General features: G+C 44.9%; 1 protein-coding gene and 3 pseudogenes across 1 annotated transcript; 1 reads left to right on the forward strand and 3 right to left on the reverse strand.

Moving 5' to 3' along the window:
- Positions 1-37: 37 nt before the first annotated feature.
- LOC115206055 (centrosomal protein of 55 kDa pseudogene) lies at positions 38-1,769 on the reverse strand (annotated as a pseudogene).
- LOC115206056 (tektin-1-like) lies at positions 1,766-6,929 on the forward strand (annotated as a pseudogene).
- Positions 6,930-6,944: 15 nt separating this feature from the next.
- Positions 6,945-10,741, reverse strand: LOC115206784 (F-box only protein 39-like; annotated as a pseudogene).
- Positions 10,742-12,353: 1,612 nt separating this feature from the next.
- LOC115206057 (XIAP-associated factor 1) lies at positions 12,354-15,531 on the reverse strand. Its single transcript, XM_029772614.1, has 7 exons — positions 15,199-15,531; positions 13,893-14,028; positions 13,716-13,772; positions 13,360-13,564; positions 13,140-13,210; positions 12,741-12,956; positions 12,354-12,584 (listed from the first exon to the last, which is right to left on the reverse strand). The coding sequence occupies exons 1-7, from the start codon at positions 15,240-15,242 to the stop codon at positions 12,552-12,554; spliced, it is 762 nt and encodes a 253-aa protein (XP_029628474.1). The 5' UTR covers positions 15,243-15,531; the 3' UTR covers positions 12,354-12,551.
- Between the last annotated feature and the right edge of the window lie 9,478 nt (positions 15,532-25,009).

The raw sequence follows: 25,009 nt of genomic DNA on the forward strand, positions 1-25,009 counted from the left end.
GTCACCTGTAACCTATTCCAGAGTACTACTTATTGGGGTGGGTACTCCCAGCCATAAAAATAGGACTAGAATCTAAATGGATAGGATAGATGTAGGCCTACTTCTATGCTCCCAGCCCCTGTACAGCCCAGACAGTGTTTACAGACAGTGCTCGAGGTGGGCCAGCAGCTCTCGGTGGTGGCTGGTGGGGTACTGTGCTCGGCAACTGGGACACTAAGAAGCTCATGTCCAGCTGGTTGACGACCTGAGAGGCGGAGGTGAAGCTCTCTTTGGACGGCTTCAGGGGTGCTGGGGGTCTGCTGTGAGCGCTGGCCTCGTACAGGCAGGACAACTCCCTCTGCCCCTTCTCTGACTCAAGTTTGGCGAAGTGGTCCTTTGCCTTGCGTAACTCCTTCAACACCTTGTGGAGCTGCTGTCGTAAATACTGACAGTCTCCCTTCTCATCCTCCAGGTCTTTGGCGGACACCTGGATCTGCTGCTCCAGAATTGTGATGCGTTGCTGCTCCTCATGCAGGCTCAGTAGGGATTTCTGCAGTAGATTCACCTGTACCAGGAGCTCAGCACACCTGATCTCCTTTTCTTCTAGTCAGGCCTGGAGCTCCTCCATCTCAGCCCACAGACGGCCCTCTGTCCCCAGAGCGGCGCTTCTCCTTCTGGACACTCTGCCGGATACTCAGCCTCTCCGCCTGGAACTGCTGCCTCACCTCTCCCACCTCTCTCTGCTTCTCCTCATACCTACACTGCAGCTCAGACAGTTGTCTTTGGGCTGTATTGACCTGCTCTCTCTGAGTTTCCAGCTCCTTGGTCGTCATTAACAATATCTCATAGTGCTTCTGTATCTGCACTGACCTCTCTTCTGAATGGGTGTCTTTATGCTGCTGTGCGAGGGCCTGCTTGGCCTGGTTCAGCTGCTGTTCCAGACCAAACACCCAGGCCAACACCACCTTCACGTAGGCCTCTCTCTGCTGGTCGTAGGCCAGCCACTGCTGGTTCTTTTCCAGGGCATCTCTGAGGTGGTCATGGCTCATTGCAGTACTGGTGGTGGACACCTGTCCATCTGATGGGCAGCTCTGCAACCCAGTGCCAGCTCTACAACTCTCCAGCTCCTGGCACTTAGCAGACATGGACACCAGCTTGTTCTTAACATCCTGTCTCGGCTTGGAGTGACTGAAAGAGTGTTTTTCTCTGGTCCGCCTCCCTGACATAGTGGTCTATCTGGGCCTGCAGACCGGCCACTGTCTCACCCCCTGCCACATGGGCCTGCTGGCAAAGAGAGCAGATTTCCTGGTCCCTGGCCAGTAGCTGCTGAGCGTTCTTCTCCCATAGTCTCCAGTGACAAGATTTTCTCTAATAAAAGCTTGTTATTTTCAGAATCTGATGGTTCTTCTTTCTGACCAGACAGCTCATCCAATGACTTCCTGAGATATGCATTCTCCTTTCTGAGCTTACTGATCTCTATATCCTTTCTAGAGCAACACAGCCTTCCGCCTATCTTGTCGGCGAAGTTGTTTTTGTTGCTGGATGACATCGTTGCTAAGATAGCTAACGTTAGCTGGCTATCTAGCAAATTGCCTCGCACAGATGTTGTTAGAATCCAAATGTACACTTCGCTGACTTTTTACACTTCCCGCGGTTGATGGCCCCAGCCAAGATTGCAATGTGTTGCGTTGATCTAGCAACGGTTTGTTTACAACCTGTCCTTGAGTTCATTCATTGCAGACAAGACGGGCAACATTGTTGCAACTTTTTTAACACGACCCAGTGTTTCACATCGCACGGTAAAGGTATGGCAAGAGAGATTTGGTTCACTAATTATATTTTAGTGGAATCTTGCAAGCCCCGTTTGTTAACAAGTTTGCAAAAAAATGTTTTTATGACAACTAGCTATCTTGCTAACGTTATTGTAGTGTAGATCCATTTTATGTTGATACTAGTTAGCTACTGTAGCCAATTGCTATTTAGTTGGTACTTTGGTAGGCTATTTATGTGACATTTGTGTTGTGTCTTTATTGAAAGGAAAGATTATATTTTTTAAGGCTGAAAGAATTGCAGTGGAATAATGTCTAGGCTGATGGACCCTCAGCCCAAGTTCCTACCAGAATGGAGGCTTGCAAACCAAATACATTATGGGAGTGCGGAGGCTGAGCGTTCACGCTCTGAACGACTCACGGCTGAGAGTAAGAGGCGGATAGAGGAGAGTGGCATGGCAGCCAAACGCATGCAACAGGATGTCAACAAGAGACTGGGTAAGGCGACATCAATAAATAGAGATCATAACAGAATCCGTTCCTGTCAAAGTAGTGGTTGATTCATCACTGCAACTGAATGGTCTGTCTGTTCCACTTTTTAATAGCACATACATTACCACCCCTCATAATACCCAACCACACGCCATTCGTACCATCCTGTCTCTCTGTTCAGAGCAGATAATCTATGACATCAAGTTCTGGAAGTCAGACCTGGACCAGAAACTGGAGGAGATTGTCCAGGAGATTAAGGTGCTGATAACCTGTAAGAGCTGGGTGGAGAGAGCCATGGAGAGGTGTGCCGAGCCCCTCAGAGTCGCCCTGCAGTGTCTGACTGAGAGGTGAGAAGTAAACTCCCAATCAGTCAGTTGGAAAATGCAGTGATACACAATTAGGTGGGAAGGAGTCTGCTCACTGTTCCAACAAATCAAATTGTATTGGTCACATACACATGGTTAGCAGATGTTATTGCGAGTGTAGCGAAATGCTTGTGCTTCTAGTTCTAACATGTAATCCACAATTCCACAACAACTACCTAATACACACAAATCTAAGTAAATATATGGAGGAGAAAACCAGGACCTAGAGTCACCAGACCAACAGATAAGGAGATGTTCAGTGCAACCTGAGCATTTCTTATTATTCTGTACGTAAATCCAGGACACTGCATTTAGTATGATATGTTACGAATTACAAGGGTTAGCTAAAAGGTTTAAGGTTAGGGGAATGGTTAGCTAAAAGGTTTAAGGTTAGGGGAATGGTTAGCTAAAAGGTTTAAGGTTAGGGGAAGGGTTAGCTAAAAGGTTTAAGGTTAGGGGAATGGTTAGCTAAAAGGTTTAAGGTTAGGGGAATGGTTAGCTAAAAGGTTTAAGGTTAGGGGAAGGGTTAGCTAACATGCTAAGTAGTTGCAAAGTAGCTAAAAAGTAGTAAGTAGTTGAAAAGTTGCTAAAATGCTAAAGTTGTCCGCAATGAGATTCAAACTGGCAACCTTTAGGAAGTGATTGTATGTACTCCATCAACATGTGTGTTTCAGGCAGAGGCGCGTTTCCATTGACCTGGTACATGACGAGGTGGAGCAGGAACTGATGAAGGAGAGGGAGGTGATCGAGGGAGTGGCATATACTGCTGTACCGCACCCTGGAGCAGACCAATGACCAGATCAGGTGGGTGAGGGGGAGGAAGTGGTTCGCCACACGCACACACGATCAAGTCTCATGATCTCTGCAATGCTTCTAATGCATGTTTCTGTTCTGGCTCCAGACTGAACCACTCAGCAAAGTACTACCTAGAGAAGGACCTATGGGACAAGTTCCAAGCAGATTGATGGTTTCTGCTCCATCCTCACAAACACCTCCCCGAATATTGACAACGTGACTAGTCAGACAGCACTCGCAGTACCAGGTTAAAACCATGGCACTTTGTCTTTGTGTAATGTGGGGCAGTAGGAAATTCAATGAAGGAAATGTCATTATTTCAAACTAAAGATAATCCCTTCTCTTCACCCAGCATGCAGTTTGACCTGCAGCAAACGTCATATTTCTACACATAGAAATAGAAGGCCTGTCACAGTAACTTGATGGATAGTCGGTGCATTCTGCATACAGTAGGTCCATTAGAAGCATTATTCCCTTCAGCCAGCAGAGGTCAGTGTAATACCTCCTCTAACCACCCTACTTACAGTTGAAGTCGGAAGTTTACATACACTTAGGTTGGAGTCATTAACACTCGTTCTTCAACCACTCCACAAATTTCTTGTTAAACTATAGTTTTGGCAAGTTGGTTAGGACATCTACTTTGTGCATGACACAAGTCATTTTTACAACAATTGTTTACAGATTATTTCACTTATAATTCACTGTATCACAATTCCGGTGGATCAGAAGTTTACATACACTAAGTTGACTGTGCCTTGAAACAGCTTGGAAAATTCCAGAAAATGATGTCATGGCTTTAGAAGATTCTGATAGGCTAATTGACATTATTTGAGTCAATTGAAGGTCTACCTGTGAATGTATTTCAAGGCCTACCTTCAAACTCAGTGCTTTGCTTGAAATCAAAAGAAATCAGCCAAGACCTCAGAATTTTTTTGTAGAACTCCACAAGTCTGGTTCATCCTTGAGAGGAATTTCCAAATGCCTGAAGGTACCACGTTAATCTGTACAAACAATAGTACGCAAGTATAAATACCATGGGACCACGCAGCCGTCATACCGCTCAGGAAGGAGACGCGTTCTTTGGTGCTAAAAGTGCAAATCTATCCCAGAACAACAGCAAATGACCTTGTGAAGATGCAGGAAACAGGTACAAAAGTATCTATATCCACAGTAAAAAACGAGTCCAATATTGACATAACCTGAAAGGCCACTCAGCAAAGAAGCCACTGCTCCAAAATCTCAGTAAAAAAAGCCAGACTACGGTTTGCAACTGCACATGGGGACAAAGATCGTACTTTTTGGAGAAATGTCCTCTGGTCTGATGAAACAAAAATGGAACTGTTGGCCATAATGACCATCGTTATGTTTGGAGGAAAAAGGGGGAGGCTTGCAAGCTGAAGAACATCATCCCAACCGTGAAGCACGGTGGTGGCGGCATCATGTTGTGGGGGTGCTTTGCTGCAGGAGGGACTGGTGCACTTCCCAAAATAGATGACATCATGAGGGAGGAAAAGTATGTGGATATATTGAAGCAACATCTCAAGACATCAGTCAGGAAGTTAAAGCTTGGTCACAAATGGGTCTTCCAAATGGACAATGACCCCAAGCATACTTCCAAAGTTAAGGGCAACAAAGTCAAGGTATTGGAGTGGCCATCACAAAGCCCTGACCTCAATACCATAGAAAATTTGTGGGCAGAACTGAAAAAGTGTGTGCGAGCAAGGAGGCCTACAAACCTGACTCAGTTACACCAGCTCTGTCAGGAGGAATAGGCCAAAATTCACCCAACTTATTGTGGGAAGCTTGTGGAAGGCTACCCAAAACGTTTGACCCAAGTTAAACAATTTAAAGGCAATGCTACAAAATACTAATTGAGTGTATGTAAACTTCTGACCCACTGGGAATGTGATGAAATAAATAAAAGCTGAAATAAATAATTCTCTCTGCTATTATTCTGACATTTCACATTCCTATAATAAAGTGGTGATCCTAACTGACCTAAGACAGGGAATTTTACTAGGATTAAATGTCAGGAAGTGTGAAAAACTGAGTTGAAATGTATGTAAATTTCCGACTTCAAGTGTATCTAAACCTTTTCTACAGGTTAACATGCCACCCTTTCATGACACACTGAACCCAAAAAATCCCTCCAATCCTAGTACCACTGTGACACCAGAGGAGTGGGAGACCTTCTCCAACAACATCCTCAAAGCAGAGCACGAGAACAACTCCCTGTCTCTGAGGGCTCTGGTGGACAGCCTCCTGGAGCAGACGGCTGCTGACATGTGCAGGTAGCACAACGCTACGGGCAATGCCCTCCGGTTGGAGGTCCAGGAGACCAAGACAGCCAAAGGACGACTAGAGGACCACCTGGCAAAGGTCAGCAGCAATGTGAAGGAAAACGTACTTTATATGCATAACCCAGGCCATTCCCGTGATTCTTTTTTCATCATGTAGCAGACGCTCTTATCCAGAATGATTTACAGGGGCAATTAGGGTTATGTGCCTTGCTCAAGGGCACGTTAGCAGATGTTTTCACCTATTCAGCTCAGGGATTCGAAGCAGAATCCTTTCGGTTACTGGCCGAAGGCTACCTGTCGCACTGTGTTACTGAAATTAATCCCCCTATGATTCCCCTCCTTTCTCCCTAAAAAGGTTCTATCAGAGGTGGCCAGCCAGGAGTGGAACCTGGAGGCCCTGCGCGTGGCCATCGAAGACAAAGCAGGTCCCCTGAAGGTGGCTCAGACACGGCTGTCCGCCCGCAGCCAGAGATACAGCATCGAGCTCTACCATGACCGGGTCCAGGTCCGCCTGCTCTCCGAGGTCCAGGAGCTCACTGCACACATCAAGAGGTGACAATGCACCCCACCTTCCTGTCTACTGTACCTAACTCTTCCTACTAATCTCGGGGTCTAGGTTCTCTGACCACTATTTTCACTTCCATTACAACTCGAGCTATTTTATAGTACTTCACAGTCATGTTTTAGGTCTGTATGAAGTATAAGATTAGTTATCCTAACACAACCCACTGATTAGAGATTCACCATACTCATGATTTTGTTACACAAACAGGATGTCACAGCTTTCATTTCAAGTCTTTTTTGTTCAGTAGATACACCCATCTCTGGTTAAGAGACTCTTCTAAATGTATTATGTGAATGACATATTGAATGTTTTGCAGTAGCCTCCCATTGCTCTGTGTCAACCCTGTGATTCAGCTGATCCTGGAAGAGGAGATCCAGGTCAAGTCCCATTCTCTCTACATCGATGAGGTCATCTGCACCCAGCTCCACCAGCCCATCTCCACCCAGCTCCACCAGCCCATCTCCACCAACAGCTTCTGAATACCACACCCACCACGACAAGCCTGGTCCCTGATCTGTTTGTGCTGACTTGCATCAACAGATCTGGGACAAGCCTAGACCATGGACACACTGACTTTATAGTGGGGCTCTTTAGCTTATGCTGACATACCCAGGCTAACATTTTCACTGATAAATAAAATATGAGGTATACATTATGATGGAAAGCTGGAGTGCTTGTATTGTTTGCAGCAATTTTAATACAATATTTGGGTTTGAAGAAAAGGAGGATGAGATTGTGGAGCGTGTGTTTATATGTACAGTGATGGCGCCGTGTGTGTGTGTGCTGTATTTGCCAGACCCATCATGTTTGTGTATCAAATTGAAGTTTCCTTCCTCTTACTTTAAATGGTGTTATATTAAAAAAGCTGTCTATTTGGGCCCATGTGTCTGTCAGGCAGGAGTCAGAGCATGGGGTAGGAGATGGCGAAGTAGTGGAGCTCTGAGTTGAGTTGTCTGTAGCGAGAGTACATCTCCAGCTGCTCATCCTCTTCCTGAGTCTCATTTGTTGGTGTAGATGCGCACCTGGGGCACAAACAGAAGCAGCTTATAAACCCCACAGTATATTGCTCACATAATACAGTCAAGCACATAGCTATAGCTAGGTACAACACATGAAGTGTCATCAGTAGCTTTTAAAGAAGTAGAAGGAAATGTGACCTGGCCCTTTAAGAATGGACAAAGATGACTGCCCAGCTTGATGGCTGTTTCATTAATGACCCAAACAAACTTAAAAAATGCCTGCAATATCCCAGTTCACTGGGCAGGAGAACACAGCAGGCTAGTGTGGGTCTGTGTGGAGCTTGTGTTAATAAATCTCTTCAATGCCAGGACATAGATTGGTAGGCTGGTGTGTAGGCCTGTATGGCCTTATCCTAGTTCCCAGAGCTCTGGCTCACCTTGATGGTCCTGAGGAGGGTCTTCTTTTCCAGGCGTTTCTGCAGCAGCCGGTCCAGGAAGCCGATGCCCAGACCTTCAGGTAGACCAGCTCGCTGCACAGCATCACCACCTCCAGCAGAAAATGTGAAGCTCGTTTCCAAATGAGTGGACATATGCAGCGTTTACTGTGGATGCAGTAACACGGGAACATTGCCTTTCATTTTAAATCAAGCTGTAACACAGATTTTCCTTGAAACTTCTGCAATACGGATTGAATCCAGCCCTTAGAGTCATGTCTCTTGGGGCCGGTTTCCCTGACACAGATTAAGCCTAGTCCTGGACTAAAACACATTCTCAATGGAGAATCTCTTATTCCAGGACTAGGCTTAGTCTGAACTGCATGGATATAAAAAGGCAATGTAGGTACATGGATAAGCACTGTTGATATACTGCACACACTTTATCTCCACACAAACCACACACATAGTTGAATGTGCTGACAACAAAATCACACAAAAATAATCAATGGAAATCCAATTTATCAACCCACGGAGGTCTGGATTTGGAGTCACACTCAAAATTAAAGTGGAAAACCACACTACAGGCTGATCCAACTTTGATGTAATGTCCTTAAAACAAGTCAAAATGAGGCTCAGTAGTGTGTGTGGCCTCCACGTGCCTGTATGACCTCCCTACAACACCTGGGCATGTTCCTGATGAGGTGGCGGATGGTCTCCTGAGGGATCTCCTCCCAGACCTGGACTAAAGCATCCGCCACGTGGCGTTGGTGGATGGAGCGAGACATGATGTCCCAGATGTGCTCAATTGGATTCAGGTCTGGGGAACGGGTGGGCCAGTCCATAGCATCAATGCCTTCCTCTTGCAGGAACTGCTGACACACTCCAGCCACATGAGGTCTAGCATTGTCTTGCATTAGGAGGAACCCAGGGCCAACCGCACCAGCATATGGTCTCACAAAGGGTCTGAGGATCTCATCTCGGTACCTAATGGCAGTCAGGCTACCTCTGGCGAGCACATGGAGGGCTGTGCAGCCCACCAAAGAAATGCCACCCCACACCATGACTGACCCACCGCCAAACCGGTCATGCTGGAGGATGTTGCAGGCAGCAGAACGTTCTCCACGGCGTCTCCAGACTCTGTCACGTCTGTCACGTGCTCAGTGTGAACCTGCTTTCATCTGTGAAGAGCACAGGGCACCAGTGGCGAATTTGCCAATCTTGGTGTTCTCTGGCAAATGCCAAACATCCTGCACGGTGTTGGGCTGTAAGCACAACCCCCACCTGTGGACGTCAGGCCCTCATACCACCCTCATGGAGTCTGTTTCTGACCGTTTGAGCAGACACATGCACATTTGTGGCCTGCTGGAGGTCATTTTGCAGGGCTCTGGCAGTGCTTCTCCTGCTCCTCCTTGTACAAAGGCGGAGGTAGCGGTCCTGCTGCTGGGTTGTTGCCCTCCTACGGCCTCCTCCACGTCTCCTGATGTACTGGCCTGTCTCCTGGTAGCGCCTCCATGCTCTGGACACTACGCTGACAGACACAGTAAACCTTCTTGCCACAGCTCGCATTGATGTGCCATCCTGGATGAGCTGCACTACCTGAGCCACTTGTGTGGGTTGTAGACTCCGTCTCATGCTACCACTAGAGTGAAAGCACCGCCAGCATTCAAAAGTGACCAAAACATCAGCCAGGAAGCATAGGAACTGAGAAGTGGTCTGTGGTCCCCACCTGCAGAACCACTCCTTTATTGGGGGTGTATTGCTAATTGCCTATTCCATTTGCACAACAGCATGTGAAATTTGTCAATCAGTGTTGCTTCCTAAGTGGACAGTTTGATTTCACAGAAGTGTGATTGACTTGGAGTTACATTGTGTTGTTTAAGTGTTCTCTTTATTTTTTTGAGCAGTGTATATAGATAGATAGATATAAATAACCACTGGTGGAAATGTATTTGTCTCTGATGCAGCTGTATTGACCCAATGGGTGAATAAACTTGGTTTAAGCTTTACTAATCGTCCGTGAATTTTATAAGGTTCATTTAGAACCTAACACCGGGTAGAGTAACCAATCCTCACCTGTAAACAGCTCCTGTAGCAGGGCACTAGGTTGGTAAGGGCAGGCTTGGCACTCCAGTCCTGTTCACTGAAGTAGCAGCTGGTGAGACTGAGCGAGCGGGATCTCTGAGCAGAATCCTCCCCGACTTGTCCACGTCGAGGATCCGCTCCACTGTGATCTGCACCCGGATGTCAGGACAATGCTGAGCCAGATGGGACCAGGCATCCCCCCAGACAACCTGGATGTGGGGCTCGTGGATATGGCATCGTATGGTGAACGTCTGCAGGGACCCTCCCAGGCTCCTACCCGCCGCGGACAGGGGCGCCAGAAGCTCGTCCAATACACAGCAGTAGTTGAGGGTAAGGGTGCAGAGGCCCTGGAAGCAGTTCATGACCTGGGGGAAGGCGGGGCTGATGAAGACTGCCAGCGTCTGTGAGAAGAAGTCCTCCAGGTTGAGGTGGGTGATGCCGGGCTGGCGGCCCAGGTGGATGTGCTTCTGAGCTGCAGCCACGGCTTCCAGCACCTCCAGGCCCTGGGGCAGGTTGAGGCGGGCCCCCCGCAGGCTCAGGTAGCCCAGGTGGGAACCCTCGCGGTGCAGGTAGAAGGTGAGGCTGCACACCAGGGAGTTGCGTACACTGCGGCACCAGGCGGCGCGGTCCAGCTCCATGTGGTTGACAGTTAGGCGGCGTAGTCGGCCGCCGGTTTTACGCAGCGCGGCGAGGGAGGTCCTCAGCGTCTGCTGGAAGCGCCGGGACACCAGAGAGTTCAGGGGGTGGAAGAAGCCAATCTCCAGATCCTCCAGGTAAGAGCCGTGGGTCTTGGCGTAACACACGGCCGTCTCCAGCTCCGAGCGGCGGGTCCTGGAGATGCAGCCGGAGAAATTGAGGTTTCGAACCCTCCAGAGGGAGGGCGAGCGCATAACGTGGTGCCAATGGCGACACACCAGGGCCGCCTTGACACGGTCGCGGTCCCGCAGCCACCAGTACACCTGCCGCAGACACACGCCCAGGAGATTAGCCCAGCCCATTAGGCTTTTTATCTTCCTCCTCCATTATCTCTATTCCTTTATCCTCCCCCTCTTCTTCGTTCGCCGAGAACTGTTCCTCTGGATAATCCATTTACAGGGAAGAAGTGTTGCCAAACCACTAACGTCTCTCAATATTCATCCACCAAATGTAAAGATGAATAGCCAGTCGTCTGAAATGTTTACTATGTGACTCGGGAGTTCACTTGGACGACAGAGAAGCAGAGGACACATGCTTGTGTCCGTTGGGTCGCCATCAATGTGTCCCACTTGTCACCTAGAAATGACTAGACACCAAAACTGAAGCTCTGGAACCTTGACAGCTTTTATTGTTGTCACCATGAAAGCAAAGGGACACCTTGTGACATCACAATAGGAGAAGCTAAAACTGGATGGCTCACAGCATTTAGACCTATTTTCAAAAAATATAATCTTGTGTGCATATAGCAATTTTTTATTTTGTAAATCAGTTAAGTACATTTGTAAACCAATATTAAAATGTACAACTTTTGACAACTTTAATGGAGAAAACATTCCCATTTTCAGAACATACTGTATTTCTGTTGTAAACAATGTATTATACACTGGGTGGTTCGAGCCCTGAATGCTGATTGACTGACAGCCGTGGCATATCAGAATGTACACCACAGGTATGACAAAACATTTATCTTGACTGCACTAATTACGTTGGTAACCAGTTTATAATATGCATCAAAGCGGGGACAGAGAGACTGAAAAACAGCTTCTATCTCAAGGCCATCAGACTGTTAAACAGCCATCACTAACATTGAGTGGATGCTGCCAACATACTGACTCAACTCCACCCACTTCAATAATGGTAAAATTGATGTAATCAATTTATCACTAACCACTTTATATTATATAATGTTTACTTACCCTACATTACTCATCTCTTATGTATATACTGTACACTATACCATCTAGTGCATCTTGCCATCTGATGTAATGTATCACTAGCCACCTTAAACAATGCTGCTTTATGTTTTCATACCCTACATTACTCAACTCATATGTATATACTGTACTCTATACCATCTACTGCATCTTGATGTAATGTATCACTAGCCACTTTAAACAATGTCACTTCATATAATGTTTTCATACCCTACATTACTCATCTCATATGTATATACTGTAATCTATACCATCTACTGCATCTTGCCTATACCGTTCGGGCATCACTCATTTATATATTCGTATTCATTCCTTTACACTTGTGTGTATAAGGTAGTTGTGAAATTGTTAGGTTATATTACTTGTTAGATATTACTGCATGGTCGGAACCAGAAGCACAAGCATTTCGCTACACTTGCATTTAACACCTGCTAACCATGTGTATGTGACAAATAAATTTGATTTGATTTAAAAGCAACAAGGCACCTCAGGGGTTTGTGATATGCCCTTAGCCGTGGTATATTGGCCATTTACCACACCTCCTTGGGCCTGATTGCTTAATTATACAACAAATCATAAAATAGGATTCTTGTCCTCTTGTAGAGAGAAGAATCCTGACTAATGTAACAAGTCATAATCTCTTACTATTACCCAAACCGTCCAATCACCAGAAATAACTCAACTGCCTCTCAAATACCGATTTTCTGTTAAAAATAACTTGCACTTTGCTCAAATAAATCACGTCATCACTAACTTGTCAACCACTATGCCAATTCACCATGGAGTGTTCCTTCAGAAGTTCTGAGCACGTTCCTCACACCATGGAGTGTTCCTTCAGAAGTTCTGAGCACGTTTCTCACACCATGGAGTGTTCCTTCAGAAGTTCTGAGCACGTTTCTCATTTCAAGTTGACATGGATCTGACATTTGACCTGAAAGGAGAAAAAAAGAGTTAGTTTCTCCTTTTCATCACTCCAAATGATTAAAAAAGGGGACCAGGATTTGGGTCAATTCCAGGGTTGGAGACTGAAGTGAAATGGAATTGACCCAACCCAGAAGGCTACTGTGTTTTTGGGACTGCGCTGTACCTCATGCCATCGTAGTGTGACTACGGGGAGAGCCAGGTGACAGTGAGGACAGGTGCTGATCTGGTCAACATCCCCCCCCTGCCTCCTGCCTTGAGCTGAGAACAATGCAGACTTCATAGAACTGGTCAAACGAGGACTGGCCTGCTCCTGTTTGTGGCTGCCATCTTCCTCATCATCATCACCTTTAGACTCCTCTGATTTGTGGTCACACTCCAGCTAGCAGTGGGGGAAGAGAATGGAACAAGTGATTTAAACACTAAGCTCTTTCCATGGAGAATCTGCATTGAGAATACTTGTTTGTCCAGAAGTAGGCTTAATATAGGCACCGGAAGTGGGCAAAACGAGGATGAATGATCTGACAACGATGACTTGGGTTCATGCTGTTGAATAAGAACATACCTGATGTTCCGCCATCTCCTCCAATGGGAAAGACCTCATACAGCTCCTGCAAACCACTGCTGTTCGCCTGCCTGCATCCAGAAAACAGTTTGAATATAACATTGAATACCAGAGTATCAATCTCACCTGACTCTATAGTGATTATGATTTCCATTTTCCAATGTGTTGAATATTACATATGGCAAATCAACGTGAACTGAAGTGTAGGGGTTAGCCTCACTGTTGGAGGATGGCGGGGAGGGGTTTTCGGGAACATGGAGGTCAGGGCAGATCTGAGCATGCTCCGGCTGGTCCCTCAGAGTGATGTAGCATCCGCAGTCGGAGCAGCGCTCGGTGCGACTGCCACACGCCACGCTGTGCTCCGCCATGGCCGACAGCGGCAGCTCCACCGGGCAGAACTCACAGCGCTGCAGCCTTGCCTTACACTAGTCCGACAGAGAGAGAGGTGGGGGGAGCGATTCATTTTGTATAACAGCCGTTATTATAAACCTGTATCAATTACAGTTTGACTATGACGATCATGTGCATCGTCATGGTGTGTGTGTGGCAATGCCGGTGACCGTTGAATAGTCTCACCTCATGGTTCAGGAGCTTGCAACTCGCCACCTTTTTGTCGCACTTGGTGCACTTCACCTGTGGGAGTGACAGAGCGACAATATATGGAAAATAAACAAAATCGGGGGGCCTTGATCTCTCAACATCTACTCAGGTATTTGGAAGTGATCCTGGTTTCATTACAGCAGAATGGTTTACCTGGCTGTGCTGGTTCTGATGGTGCAGCTCCAATAGCTCTCTGGGAACATGCTCATCACAGTCTGGACACAGGCATAGGAACCGCTGGCAGTGGGACTCGTGCAAGGCAAAGTTGGACACAGCCACCTCCTTGTGACTGATGGTTGAACACGAGTACAGGAGAAGTGTTAGAGGCGCCACAAGACCACAGACTTGTGTGTGCAGTGGTTTAAAGTACTTAAGTAAAAATACTTGAAAGTAGTTGTTTTGGGCATCTGTACTTTACTATTTATATTTGACAACTTTCACTTCTTTCCTAAATAAAATGTACTTTTTACTCCATACATTTTCCCTGACACCCAAAAGTACTCATTACATTTTGAATGCTTAGCAGGACAGGAAAATGGTCTAACTCACACACTTATCAAGAGGACATCCCTGGTCATCCCTACTGCCTCTGATCTGGCGGACTCACTAAACACATGCTTCATTTGTAAATTATGTCTGAGTGTTGGAGCATGTCCCTGGCTATCTGTAAATAAAATTAAAAACGGGAAAATTATGCCGTCTAGTTTGCTTTATACGGTATAAGCAATTTAAAATAATTTATAATTTTACACTTGAGTGTATATATATATATATATATATTTTTTTTTTTTCACTGTTTCCCGGGCCCAGAGGATGTGGATGTTGATTAAGGCAGCCCCCGCACCTCTCTGATTCAGAGGGGTTGGTTTAAATGCAGAAGACACATTTCAGCTGAATGCATTCAGTTGTACAACTGACTAGGTATACCCCTTTCCCTTTATATTTTAGCAATTATATTTACTTTTGATACTTAAATATATTTAAAACCAAATACTTTTAGACTTTTACTCAAGTAGTATTTTACTGAGTGACTTTCACTTGAGTCATTTTCTACCTTGGTACCTCTAATTTGACTCAAGTATGAAAATGTGGTACTTTTGTTGTGTGTGTTTGATGTATGGTCTGAACAAACTGAGCATAGAGCTGAAGAGAATGTCAAGGTCAGGTCTACTGTGATCTGTTCAAGCATTTTCACTTTCAAAGATTCTAGACTAGGATTTCATGCCACGTATTGACTGAAATGCCTCGTCAACCTGAAATTATGGTAGCCCAGTCAATATTATTGACAATGTATCTTATTATGAAGTGAACAGTCTCTCTCAACAAACTGTCTTTAGGAAAATGAGTAGCCGATGTATACATCCTTCAAATTCATGCTGAAGAATATCTACTACTTTGATGGTTTGTTTTGAACTTTAAAAACACTTTTTTTAATAGTCAAATGTTTTAATTGTCTCACCACTGGTCACAGATACGGGTTGTGTCCTCTTCCTTGTCTGCCATCGCGGAATAGGTGTAAATTCGGACCCCAAAATAGAAGTAGCTACACCCAACCTAGCATATGAAACCAAATTCATTAAGCCCAACTGGTGACATGAGAAATAGCATTGTGAACTTAGCGACATTGAGGTCATGTGATCATACGGCAAATTTTCTAAATAAAAGTCCACCTGAAGAAATGTTACTTGGCTGTTACAGAACGTTTCTGATTTAAAAATCACAAAACAAATATTGTTTAAAGTTACATAAACATACATTTATTGAAAAAAGAATCTATATATACGGAACGAAAATATAAACGGACATGTAAAGTGTTGGTCCCATGTTTCATGAGCTGAAATAAAAGATCCCTGAAATTTTCCATATGCACAAAATGCTTATTTCTCTCACAAATTTGTTTACATCCCTGTTAGTGAGCATTTCTCCTTTGCCAAGATAATCCATTCACCTGACAGGTGTGGCATATCAAGAAGCTGATTTAAACAGCATTACACAGGTGCACCTTGTGGTGGGGACAATAAAAGGACACTAAAATATGCAGTTTTGACACACCACAATGCCACAGATGTCTCAAGTTTTGAGGGAGCGTGCAATTGACACGCTGACTGTAGGAATTTCCACCAGAGCAGTTACCAGAGAATTGAATGTTAATTTCTCTACCATAAGCCGCCGCAGTCATTTTAGAGAATTTGGTGGTATGTCCAACCAGCCTCACAACCGCAGACCACGTGTAACCAGACCAGCTCAGGACCTCCACATCCGGCTTCTTCACTTGCGGAATCGTTTGAGACCAGCCACCCAGACAGCTGATGAAACTGAGGAGTCTTCATGTCTGTAATAAAGCCCTTTTGTGGGGAAGTTGTCACCATACAAGAGGGGCATTTTAGTATCCTCAGAACCTCTCCTAATAAGATCCAGTGTCACACCATAGATTGACCGCATAAAATACTTTTTTTCGCCCAAAACCGCTGACGAGCGTTTACATTCTAAACAAACTATGTAAGTATTCCTAGGAATCGCCCAGAGAGCTACCGTTCCTTCATCTGGAATAACTTCTTCAAGCACACTGACATCAGATGTTCTCGGCTGCACCTGGGCAACACGACTCACAGCCTGAGTGACGCAGACCTGCATAAACTCGCCAAAAAGACAGAAGGCTACACTGGGGCCGACGTTAGCATAATCACACGAGATGCCCTCATGCAGCCTGTCAGGAAAGTACAGTCGGCCACACGCTCTCCATAGACAGACTGGGGAGAGCAGAGTGCCGACCACCCTACTAAAACCAAGGTTAGAGGATTAAACGTTTGAGTGAAACGCCACTCGCCATGATTCTTTCAGCGCTTGCCACGGTCTTCCCTGCTACCACTTCAGTCATGGAACTGTTCTGACGTTCTCATATGCTTTGCTGATTCGAAGTGACTGTTTATTGTCGACTTTCTCTTGTTTCCAAAAACAGTTGGCAATTGTTTCGCACGTTATTTTTGTAGGCAAATGAGATTGATTTCTATTCATTGTACTGCCTGTCAGCCATCACCAATCATATTTGCAAGTGAATACGCTGACAGGCCAGGAGAAAAACGTTGTTGACGTGTGGTTGGATTGGGCCATTTTCCACCGTAACAGTGCAGTAAATGATCAAAATTATGAACCCGCTTTCGATTGGACCCTTTATGCGCTAATGTTGGTCAACATTACGAGCTCTCTCATAATATGCGCTCGATTGGTTGAGTTTGCATTGAATTATGCGATCGCGGAATCCTGGAGGGACTGACATTAGCTAAAGTAACGTCATAGTCAGCATAGCTAATAGAGTAACGGATTACCAGAAAACGGTAACTGTAATCTGTTACATTACCAACAACAATATTGTAATCAGATTACAGATACTTTTGAAAAACTAGATTTTTTATTTTATTTATTTATTTCACCTTTATTTAACCAGGTAGGCAAGTTGAGAACAAGTTCTCATTTACAATTGCGACCTGGCCAAGATAAAGCAAAGCAGTTCGACAACATACAACAACACAGAGTTACACATGGAATAAAACAACATACAATCAATGATGCAGTAGAAAAAAATAAGACTATATACAATGTGAGCAAATGATGTGAGATAAGGGAGGTAAAGGCAAAAAATGCCATGGTGGCAAAGTAAATAAAGTATAGCAAGAAAAACACTGGAATGGTAGATCTGTAGTTTGAAGAAAGTTCAAAGTTAAAATATAAATAATATGGTGCAAAGGAGCAAAATAAATAAAATAAATAAATACAGTAGGGGAAGAGGTAGTAGTTTGGGCTAAATTATAGATGGGCTATGTACAGGTGCAGTGATCTGTGAGCTGCTCTGACAGCTGGTGCTTAAAGCTAGTGAGGGAGATAAGTGTTTCCAGTTTCATAGATTTTTGTAGTTCGTTCCAGTCATTGGCAGCAGAGAACTGGAAGGAGAGACGACCAAAGGAGGAGTTGGCTTTAGGGGTGACCAGAGAGATATGCCTGCTGGAGCGCGTGCTACAGGTGGGTGCTGCTATGGTGACCAGTGAGCGGAGATAAGGAGGGACTTTACCTAGCAGGGTCTTGTAGATGACCTGGAGCCAATGTGTTTGGCGACGATTATGAAGCGAAGGCCAGCCAACGAGAGCGTACAGGTCGCAGTGGTGGGTAGTATATGGGGCTTTGGTGACAAAACGGATGGCACTGTGATAGACTGCATCCAGTTTGTTGAGTAGGGTATTGGAGGCTATTTTGTAAATGACATCGCCGAAGTCGAGGATTGGTAGGATGGTCAGTTTTACGAGGGTATGTTTGGCAGTATGAGTGAAGGATGCTTTGTTGCGAAATAGGAAGCCAATTCTAGATTTCACTTTGGATTGGAGATGATTGATGTGAGTCTGGAAGGAGAGTTTACAGTCTAACCAGACACCTAGGTATTTGTAGTTGTCCACAAATTCTAAGTTAGAACCGTCCAGAGAAGTTATGCTGGACGGGCGGGCAGGTGCAGGCAGCGATCGGTTGAAGAGCATGCATTTAGTTTTACTTGTGTTTAGGAGCAGTTGGAGACCACGGAAGGAGAGTTGAATGGCATTAAAGCTCGTCTGGAGGGTTGTTAACACAGTGTCCAAAGAAGGGCCAGAAGTATACAGAATGGTGTCGTCTGCGTAGAGGTGGATCAGAGATTCACCAGCAGCAAGAGCGACATCATTTATGTATACAGAGAAAAGAGTTGGCCCAAGAATTGAACCCTGTGGTACCCCCATAGAGACTGCCAGAGGTCCAGACAGTAGGCCCTCCGATTTGACACACTGAACTCTGTCAGAGAAGTAGTTGGTGAACCAGGCGACGCAATCGTTTGAGAAACCAAGGCTACTGAGTCTGCCGATGAGGATGTGTTAAATGTAAATGTAAATGTGGTGATTAACAGAGTCAAAAGCTTTGGCCAGGTCAATGAATACGGCAGCACAGTAATGTTTCTTATCGATGGCGGTTACGATGTTGTTTAGGACCTTGAGCGTGGCTGAGGTGCACCCATGACCAGCTCTGAAACCAGATTGCATAGCGGAGAGGGTGCGGTGAGATTCGAAATAGTCGGTAATCTGTTTGTTGACTTGGCTTTCGAAGACCTTAGAAAGGCAGGGTAGGATGGATATAGGTCTGTAGCAATTTGGGTCAAGAGTGTCACCTCCTTTGAAGAGGGGGATGACAGCAGCTGCTTTCCAATCTATGGGAATCTCAGACGACACGAAAGAGAGGTTGAACAGGCTAGTAATAGGGGTTGCAATAATTTCGGCAGATAATTTTAGAAAGAAAGGGTCCAGATTGTCAAGCCCAGCTGATTTGTAGGGGTCCAGATTTTGCAGCTCTTTCAGAACATCAGCTGAATGGATTTGGGAGACGGAGAAATGGGGGAGGCTTGGGCGAGTAGCTGTGGGGGGTGCAGTGCTGTTGAATGCAGTAGGGGTGGTTAGGTGGAAAGCATGGCCAGCCGTAGAAAAATGCTTATTGAAATTCTCAATTATAGTGGGCTTATCGGTGGTGACAGAGTTTCCTATCCTCAGTGCAGTGGGCAGTTGGGAGGAGGTGTTCTTATTCTCCATGGACTTTACAATGTCCCAGAACTTTTTAGAGTTGGAGTTGCACGAAGCAAATTTCTGTTTGAAAAAGCTAGCCTTGGCGTTTCTAACTGCCTGTGTGTATTGGTTTCTAACTTCCCTAAAAAGTTGCATATCGCGGGGGCAGTTCGATGCTAATGCAGAACGCCACAGAATATTTTTGTGTTGGTTAAGGGCAGTCAGGTCTGGGGAGAACCAAGGGCTATATCTGTTCCTGGTTCTAAATTTCTTGAAAGGGGCATGCTTATTTAAGATGGAGAGGAAGGCATTTTAAAAAAAATAACCAGGCATCCTCTACTGACGGGATGAGGTCAATATCCTTCCAGGATACCAGGGCCAGGTCGATTAGAAAGGCTTGCTCGTTGAAATGTTTCAGGGAGCGTTTGACAGTGATGAGTGGAGGTCGTTTGACCGCTGACCCATTACGGGTGCAGGCAATGAGGCAGTGATCGCTGAGATCTTGGTTGAAAACAGCAAAGGTGTATTTAGAGGGCACGTTGGTTAGGATGATATCTATGAGGGTGCCAGTGTTTGCGGCTTTGGGGTTGTACCTGGTGGGTTCATTAATAATTTGTGTGAGATTGAGGGCATCAAGCTTGGATTGTAGAATGGCTGGGGTGTTAAGCATGTCCCAGTTTAGGTCACATAGTAGCACGAGCTCTGAAGATAGATGGGGGGCAATCAGTTCACATATGGTGTCCAGAGCACAGCTAGATGGTTACTTCGAGGATTACTTTTAAATTCAGAAAGGATTTTTACGGGGGAAAAAAAACATTTGACACTTCTGTTCTCAATTACATTCAAATCAGCATTGAAAAAAGGCGCAAATTTAAGTTTGTTCCACCTAAACGAGTCTGACTACAAATCAGACCACTATGATGACACACCAAATGGGTTTGATGGATCGAGGGAAAAGAGCAGGAATAGGTTTTTGTAGGCTACAGTCCAAGCTATGTCTTCCAATGGTGCGACTGCTGTCGGCATCCAAAGATTATCCAATTTGAATAAACGCTTGTTAAGGATGACAGCAGTGATGTAGTCTTCGGCGATCACGTATTATTGATATCTACATAGCGAATTGATGTGAATCACACTGATGCGCTCTCATTTAGCTATTTGCGCCTAGGGATTGTGGTTGTTGTGGATGGCTGTTCACAAGTCTAAATGTGTATTTGAACCCAATAATGGCTGAATTCAAGAGGTTTAAACTGCCTATCAATCATTGTTTTTTAAACTAGTGGACAGCCAGTGAATAATGCGCTCCTGCAACAGCTGCATAGTGCGGATCCCAGCCTATGGAATAAAAGTGGGGCTTTTATTGGTCAATCGAATTCATGCTGATAGATTTTTCTCTCGATAGGCCTAATGGACACATGCTCAAACTCTCACACTAAAGGGGCAATCTGTAGGTGTTAAATCCAATTTTTGGATTTATAAATTGTGACAGTTAATTTAAGCTCATGAGGCATTTATACGTTATATTCTTTAAGAATCAATGTGTGTATATATATATATATATATATATAACTTAGAAATGCCTCATGAGCTTATATTAACTGTTACACTCCATGAGAAACCAAAATATAAGCTTGTTTTTCTCCAATGTTTGTAAACATTGTAAATTTAAACAAACACGGTATAGTCTCATAACATGGTTCAAATAATATTAATCTGAGCGTGGTTACATTTCTTCAGGCCCATCCCTCAGCTTTTTACCAAAACAGAGGTGGGGTGTCAGTTTTGTTATTGTTTTGTAAATGTAACTGTGGATTTGCCCTTTAAACAGCTGCATATTATCGAGATATCAAAGTGTCACCAACAAAAAGGTAAACAATAGGCCTATAGCAAATGCAACATACACTACCTGTCAAGTTTTTTTTTTTTTTTTTACTATATTCTACATTGTAGAATAATAGTGAAGACATCAAAACTATGAAATAACACATATGGAATCACGTAGTGACCAAAAAAAGTGTTAAATCAAAATATATTTATATTTGAGATTCTTCAAATAGCCACCCTTTGACTTGATGACAGCTTTGCACACTCTTGGCATTCTCTCAACCAGCTTCATGAGGTAGTCACCTGGAATGCATTTAAATTGGCCTCGTTTCCACATCAGAGGTATGGCTTTTTGGCCGCAAGTCTTCCACGAAGGCCACTTCTTACCAGACTTCTCTGGACAGTAGATGGGTGTACCAGGGTCCCATGAAGGCCACTTCTGACCAGACTTCTCCAGACAGTAGATGGGTGTACCAGGGTCCCATGAAGGCCACTTCTGACCAGACTTCTCCAGACAGTAGATGGGTGTACCAGGGTCCCATGAAGGCCACTTCTAACCAGACTTCTCCAGACAGTAGATGGGTGTACCAGGATCCCATGAAGGCCACTTCTGACCAGACTTCTCCAGACGGTAGATGGGTGTACCAGGGTCCCATGAAGGCCACTTCTGACCAGACTTCTCCAGACGGTAGATGGGTGTACCAGGATCCCATGAAGGCCACTTCTGACCAGACTTCTCCAGACGGTAGATGGGTGTACCAAGATCCCATGAAGGCCACTTCTGACCAGACTTCTCCAGACAGTAGATGGGTGTACCAGGGTCCCATGAAGGCCACTTCTAACCAGACTTCTCCAGACAGTAGATGGGTGTACCAGGATCCCATGAAGGCCACTTCTAACCAGACTTCTCCAGACAGTAGATGGGTGTACCAGGGTCCCATGGAGGCCACTTCTGACCAGACTTCTCCAGACAGTAGATGGGTGTACCAGGGTCCCATGAAGGCCACTTCTAACTAGACTTCTCCAGACAGTAGATGGGTGTACCAGGGTCCCATGAAGGCCACTTCTGACCAGACTTCTCCAGACAGTAGATGGGTGTACCAGGATCCCATGAAGGCCACTTCTAACCAGACTTCTCCAGACAGTAGATGGGTGTACCAGGATCCCATGAAGGCCACTTCTAACCAGACTTCTCCAGACAGTAGTTGGGTGTACCAGGATCCCACTGTTTTCTGCCAATTCTGAGCTGATGGCACTGCTGGACATCTTCTGATTGCAAAGGGAAGTAAGCATGATGTGTCTTTCATCTGCTGCAGTAAGTTTCCTTGGCCAACCACTGCGTCTACGGTCCTCAACATTGCCCGTTTCTTTGTGCTTCTTCAAAAGAACTTAGACTGCAAATTGGGAAACCCATATCTGCCTTGAAATGTATGTCTGGGAGAGACCTTGCTGATGCAGACCTTGTGTCTTGTTGCTGTGCTCAGTCTTGCCATGGGGTATGACTTTTGACATTAAACTGTCTAAAGCAACCTCGCCTTGTTAGCTGAGTTCAGCTGTTCCTCGTCCAGTTTTATTCCTCCAACACAGCTGTTTCTGTTTCAGTTAATGATTGTGTTTCAAACTACATATTGAATTGATGATCATTAGCACCTGCTTGGTATAATTGTTTAATCATACACCTGACTATGTTCCTACAAATCCCTGACTTTGTGCAAGTGTACTAGAAGAATTGATACTGTTTTGAAGGCAAAGGGTGGTCTCACCAAATATGGATATGATGTAGATTTTTCTTCTGTTCACTCACTTTGCGTTTAGTTAATTGATAAATATTTATTTTGAAAGCATTCTTACTTTACAGCATTTTTTTCACACCTGCCGAAAACTTTTGCACAGTACTGTATGTATACTGTAGCTAAGCAAGTAATACTAAGTGTATGTTGTGTAGTAAGCTGTTAGTAGCCCATGTGCCTCACGCTAGTAATTTGGTCCCTTTTCCCCTCTTAATTTTGCCTACTGTTCTGAATTGGTGGTGCACATATAGCCTGTTTTAGAGAAATGTAATCATTGAATATTGTAAGAGCTTTCATTGTCTGCTTATATGCACCGCTATTTATCCTACGGTTCTGACTTGCTGTACAGGGAGAATAATGTAAGAACGGCCCATGTTCTGAATTCTGTCGCTGTACATTTCAAAAGTGCTGAACAAATAGTTATATTGACGTCCGTCCTAGCTCGCTCCATCCTAGTGTCTGTCCTATCTCGCTCATTAATGTCTTAATCAAAATGACGGTTTGCCTCTTATCCTCTCGTCGTTCCCATATGCCATAGTTTGTATATCTAAATTGTCAGAAACCACATGTTTTTCAAAAAGGCAGTAAATGAGGCTGAATGAACTGTTTCGCTGCCAGACAAGGTTCCGCTGATAGCCAGGTGTGGCAGTGGTAAGGTGTTGGGACTGCTGTTGGGACTCTACTGTTGGACAGCTTTATGTAGGCCCTAACAGTCACCGTTATAGTGCAATTCATGTATTGTTTAGTGTTGTGTTGTGGCTTTGCTGGCATGCATAATGATCTGTATTTTTTTTTCCCCCACCAAGATTTACATGCTAAAATCACCACTGCTTGGCATAGATTTTCTAGCAGATTTAAGTCAAAACTGTAACTCGGCCACTCAGGAACATTCTCAGTCTTCTTGGTAAGCAACTCCGGTGTAGATTTGGCCTTGTGTTTTAGGTTATTGTTCTGCTGAAGGTGAATTCATCTCCCAGTGTCTGGTGGAAAGCAGACTGAACCAGGTTTTCCTCTAGGATTTTGCCTGTGCTTAGCTCCATTCTGTGTTTCTTTTCAATATTCTTTTCCCCAATTTCATGATTACGAACTTGTCTCATCGCTGCAATTCCCCAACAGGCTCGGGAGAGGTGAAGGTCGGGTCATGCGTCCTCCGAAACATGACCCGCCAAATCACGGTTCATAACACCCGCTCGCTTAACCCGGAAGCCAGCCGCACCAATGTGTCGGAGGAAACGGCATTCAACTGAAGACCAAAGTCAGCCTTCAGGCACCCTGCCCGCCACAAGAAGTTGCTAGAGCGCGATGAGCCAAGTGAAGTCCCCCTGGCCAAACCCTCCCCTAACCTGGATGACGCTGAGCCAATTGTATGCTGCACTATGGGACTCCCGGTTACGGCCGGTAATGACACAGCCTGGGATCAAATCCTAAACTGTAGTGACACCGCAACACTGCGATGCAGTGCCTTAGACTGCTGCGCCACTCGGGAGGCCTCCGTTTCTTTTTTATCCTGAAAAACCCAGTCCTTAACGATTTCAAGCTTACCCAAAACATCATGCAGCCACCACTACTTTTGAAAATGTGGTAGTTACTCAGTAATATAATACTTTGTATTCAGGACAAAAAGTTTATTGCTTTGCCACATTTTTTGCAGTATTACTTTAGTGCCTTGTTGCAAAATGGATGCATGTTTTGGAATATTTTTTGTTCTGCACAGGCTTCCTTCTTTTTAGTCTCTCAATTAGGCTAGTATTGTGGAGTAACTATAATGTTGTTGATCCATCCTCAATTTTCTCCTATCACAGCCTTTAAACTCTGTTTTAGTCACCATTGGCCTCCTGGTGAATTCCCTGAGTGGTTTCCTTCCTAAGCATTGATACACCATCCAACATTGAATTCATAACTTGACCATGCTCAAAGTGATATTCAATGTCTGCTTTTTGAAAATATTTCAAGCTCTCCATCGCGAAACAGGCAAAATATAGGCTACTACTTACAATTTGTGATATTGTGTTCAAAATAAGACGACTTTTATTTTGAAGCTATTCGCGCGATTTGGACCCGTTAATGCTGCTGATTTCACGGAGCTATG

This window comes from Salmo trutta, chromosome 13 (genome assembly GCF_901001165.1).
Source record: "Salmo trutta chromosome 13, fSalTru1.1, whole genome shotgun sequence".
In the NCBI taxonomy this organism is placed as follows: domain Eukaryota; kingdom Metazoa; phylum Chordata; class Actinopteri; order Salmoniformes; family Salmonidae; genus Salmo; species Salmo trutta.